This window comes from Eriocheir sinensis, unplaced genomic scaffold (assembly GCF_024679095.1).
Source record: "Eriocheir sinensis breed Jianghai 21 unplaced genomic scaffold, ASM2467909v1 Scaffold731, whole genome shotgun sequence".
In the NCBI taxonomy this organism is placed as follows: domain Eukaryota; kingdom Metazoa; phylum Arthropoda; class Malacostraca; order Decapoda; family Varunidae; genus Eriocheir; species Eriocheir sinensis.
The window spans coordinates 162,599-166,120 of record NW_026112089.1 but is presented as its reverse complement, the minus strand read 5'-3'; the positions used below and the strand labels follow the sequence as shown (position 1 = coordinate 166,120).

General features: G+C 38.6%; 1 protein-coding gene across 1 annotated transcript; it reads right to left on the bottom strand.

The window, feature by feature from the left end:
• Positions 1-1,331: 1,331 nt before the first annotated feature.
• LOC126994156 (piggyBac transposable element-derived protein 3-like) lies at positions 1,332-3,273 on the bottom strand. Its single transcript, XM_050853408.1, has 2 exons — positions 3,137-3,273; positions 1,332-2,822 (listed from the first exon to the last, which is right to left on the bottom strand). Exon 2 carries the CDS (start codon positions 2,817-2,819, stop codon positions 1,332-1,334), a length of 1,488 nt encoding a protein of 495 aa, XP_050709365.1. The 5' UTR covers positions 2,820-2,822; positions 3,137-3,273.
• Between the last annotated feature and the right edge of the window lie 249 nt (positions 3,274-3,522).

The following is a 3,522-nucleotide window of genomic DNA, read 5'->3' as shown; positions in this document are numbered from 1 at the left end:
TTTATTCTGTATCTTGTTTTATTTTGTCATTTTAACTTTTCTTTTTCTTCTCTTCCTCCTCTCCTATTTTTGTTTGAACTCTTCTATATTTGATTTTCTTTTATGTCTGGTACTTCCTTCTTCTCCTCCTCTTCCTCCTCCTCCTCCTCCTGCTCCATCTGTTATTCGTCGTTTTCAAGCACACACACACACACACACACTCTCTCTCTCTCTCTCTCTCTCTCTCTCTCTCTCTCTCTCTCTCTCTCTCTCTCTCTCTCTCTCTCTCTCTCTCTCTCTCTCTCTCTCTCTCTCTCTCTCAAGTCTACTGTCAATCACTAGCTTAGAGAATGATAACAATAAAAGAATCACTATGGGAGACCAGATGTATACAAGTAAATAATGAATCTGAATAGTGCATTAAGAACAGGTAAACAGGTTAGGGAAGGTAGAGAGTCAAATGCCATCAAGGTAATGCCGCGTGTGAGTGACTGAGAGACGTACAAGGACTGGCTTAGCGGGGCATAAAAACAGACTAGCCCACTACCCCTTTCTGCCTTACCCTTACTCAATGAAAACAGGAGGGAGGTGGACTAGATAGAGAGAGTGTATAGGAGAGCCAGGCGAAGTTGATGGACTAGAATTAAGAAGGAACGTAACGGGAGTGATTAAAATGGGGAGGAAAAGGAACAGAAGGATAAATATACAGGTTAAGTTAACCCATTAGAGCCCAAATTTTTTTTCAATGAAATTTTGATTTTTTCCAATAGTTTTTATTGCAAGGAAAACATAATTGCATATAAAATTGAAAAATCACTATTCATAGTCAATATATACACTTTTAAATTCAAGTCCTTATTTTAGGACCATGGGCACCAGAAAAAGTTGAAAATTGGCAACCTTGAAGCTAAGACTTATATGAAAGTAAATAATTTCCATCCAAATTTCTGTATTCCTTAATTAACCTAAATTATACATGGCTATAATATAGAATATGCATATTATGTATAATTATACATAAGGTTGTTATGCACCATTTTCACTGTAGGTATGCCATTCATATTCACAGTCTCCCATGTGAAGTCCCACATTGCACTTTACACACTGCTTGCTTACTTTCCTCTTACACTGTGCACATTTCCTTTGTTTTCCTCCCTCTGTTCTTTCAAGTCGGTGTCCTGTACCATCAAATCTTATATCAGGAAGCACTTTTCCAGTCATCTTCTTCACGCGCCCTGGTTGCTTAGGTTTGGAAGGAGAGGTCTTGTGTAGATAATACCTAGCAATGGAGCGCTTGAAGTCCAAGAGAGATGTTTGAGTTCCTGAGATGATTGTGCTGATTATCCAAGCATTCACAACAGCAGTGTCAACCAAGTTAGTGAATAGGTTGAAGTACCATTCTTCCCTCTCACACCAATCCGGTATTTCTGAGTCAGCCAGTCAAGGTGATCAACTCCTCCCATGTATTTGTTATACATGGCAATGAGGTGAGGCTGGGGGACATTGATATGTTTCCTCTCTTTGTTGCTCCACCGTTTAGCAGACCCAACTGGGGTAAAGGACTGGTGATTACTGCCAATGGTAACTAAGCTATTGTCATGCCACTTTAGAAAGAAAATTCCATTTTCTTGGTCAAACTTGTAGTCATAAACTCCACGTGACTTTTTTTTCATGTCATTGTCACTCTCCAGTGAACATTTGGCAGTTCGATTGGCACGAGTTGTTCCAGTGACTCGAATACCTAGATCTTTCATGTGTGCAAGCAACTTGTAACTGGTGAAGAAATTATCCAGATAAATTTCATGGTCACTTGTATTATCCAAGTGTTGTGTCATTGCCAGGACTACTTTTCCCCCAAGGGTGTCTTTGAACATGCTTCCAGTTTCTTTCTTCTCTTTCCCTTGGTAGAGATCCATTTGATAGCAGTATCCTGTTCTTCCACAACACATAATCCACTGCTTGAATCCAAAGCGGATTGGCTTTCCTCTCATGAACTGTTTCAGGCCATTCTTTCCATAATACCTCACAATCTGTTCATCAATTGACAGTTCTCTGGAAAATATACCAAATGATTTGAACTTCTCATTCAGATAATCATATATTGGTCTTAGTTTGAAAGCTTTGTCGTCCTTGTTTTGGGAGGCCTTTTCATTATCAACAAAATGTAGATATTTCTTGATTTCTGTGTACCTGTTCCTCGGCATGGCATTCCTTATGATAGTTGTGTCCAGATCTTCATCACAACTCCAATACTGACGCTCACTTGGTAGCCTATGGTATCCAGTAAATAGCAATATGCCTAAAAACACCCGTAAGCAGTCAGGAGTGATGATATATTCATGCACATTATTTTGAGAAGCATATAACTTTGACTGAGTGGCAATCATTTCCAAAAGTTCTTCAGTAAAGAATTGTTCAAACAATTCTACATTACTTTTCCCTCTAAGTTTCTCTTTCATTTCTTCTCTTTTATGTTCTGCTCCATTGGTGGCATTTTCTATATTGTAGGTCGGATTTTCTTTCCTCCATACAACCCTTTCTGTTTGTGAGACCTTAGTCTTCTTCTTAGGCGGTGAGTCTTCCACATCATCTCCTTCAGGGTACTGATGTAGTTCCACATTACCACTCACCTCTGGTGGTAACAACGAGGGATCTCTACAATCATCATCTATGACTTCATCATCTAAATCTTCTTCATCTGTAAGCCCATCAACGTCTGGAGGCACCTGAGTAATCTCAATGCTTTCCACTTCATCTGGTACTGGCTGTTCCTCAATATGTTGTATTGCTCCTCTGAGTGAGTAAAAGGATTTCACACAAAACCCTGGTGAACGGTCCATGACCTGCAAGGAAAAAACAAAAAAAAAGGTTATAAATAGATATAGAACAGTTGTCATACATATAAAAAACACTTTCTCTCTAATGGCGTTATCATAGAAAATGGATTTTTTTGGCCATACTATGCCCATGGTCCTTTTTTAAGGACCAATGTATCTAGTCGTCTAGCTAAACAATGAATATGAACTAGATGATTTCTATACTATACTAGGAAACTAGATAGATGCATGTATAAGATGTATGAGTTTCAGAAAAATCAAGCACCTATTACTGTGTGAAAATGAACTTCAAACTTGAGCAAAGCAATTATGCTACTTACCGCCAAGATGTTGTCCTTTTTGTTTATATTCCAAGAAAAGGGATTGCAAGTATAAATTATTTACATGCCTGTAAGGGAGAGGATAAGTAATTTTATCAGTACGAAAAAATAAAATGATTAGGGGATAAGGTTTATTTTCATAATAGGTAAAAATGTTGCTGGTCCTAAAAAAAAGGACCATGGGCGCTAATGGGAGAGCCAGGCGAATTTGATGGACTAGAAATAAGAAGGAACGTAACGGGAGTGATTAAAATGAGGAGAAAAAGGAACATAGAAGGATAAATATACAGGAGAGCCAGGTGGAGTTGATGGGGTAGAAATAAGGTTGGACATAAGAGGACTGGATTGAGACGAGGACAGAAAGGATGATTGAAGGCTAGAGGGAG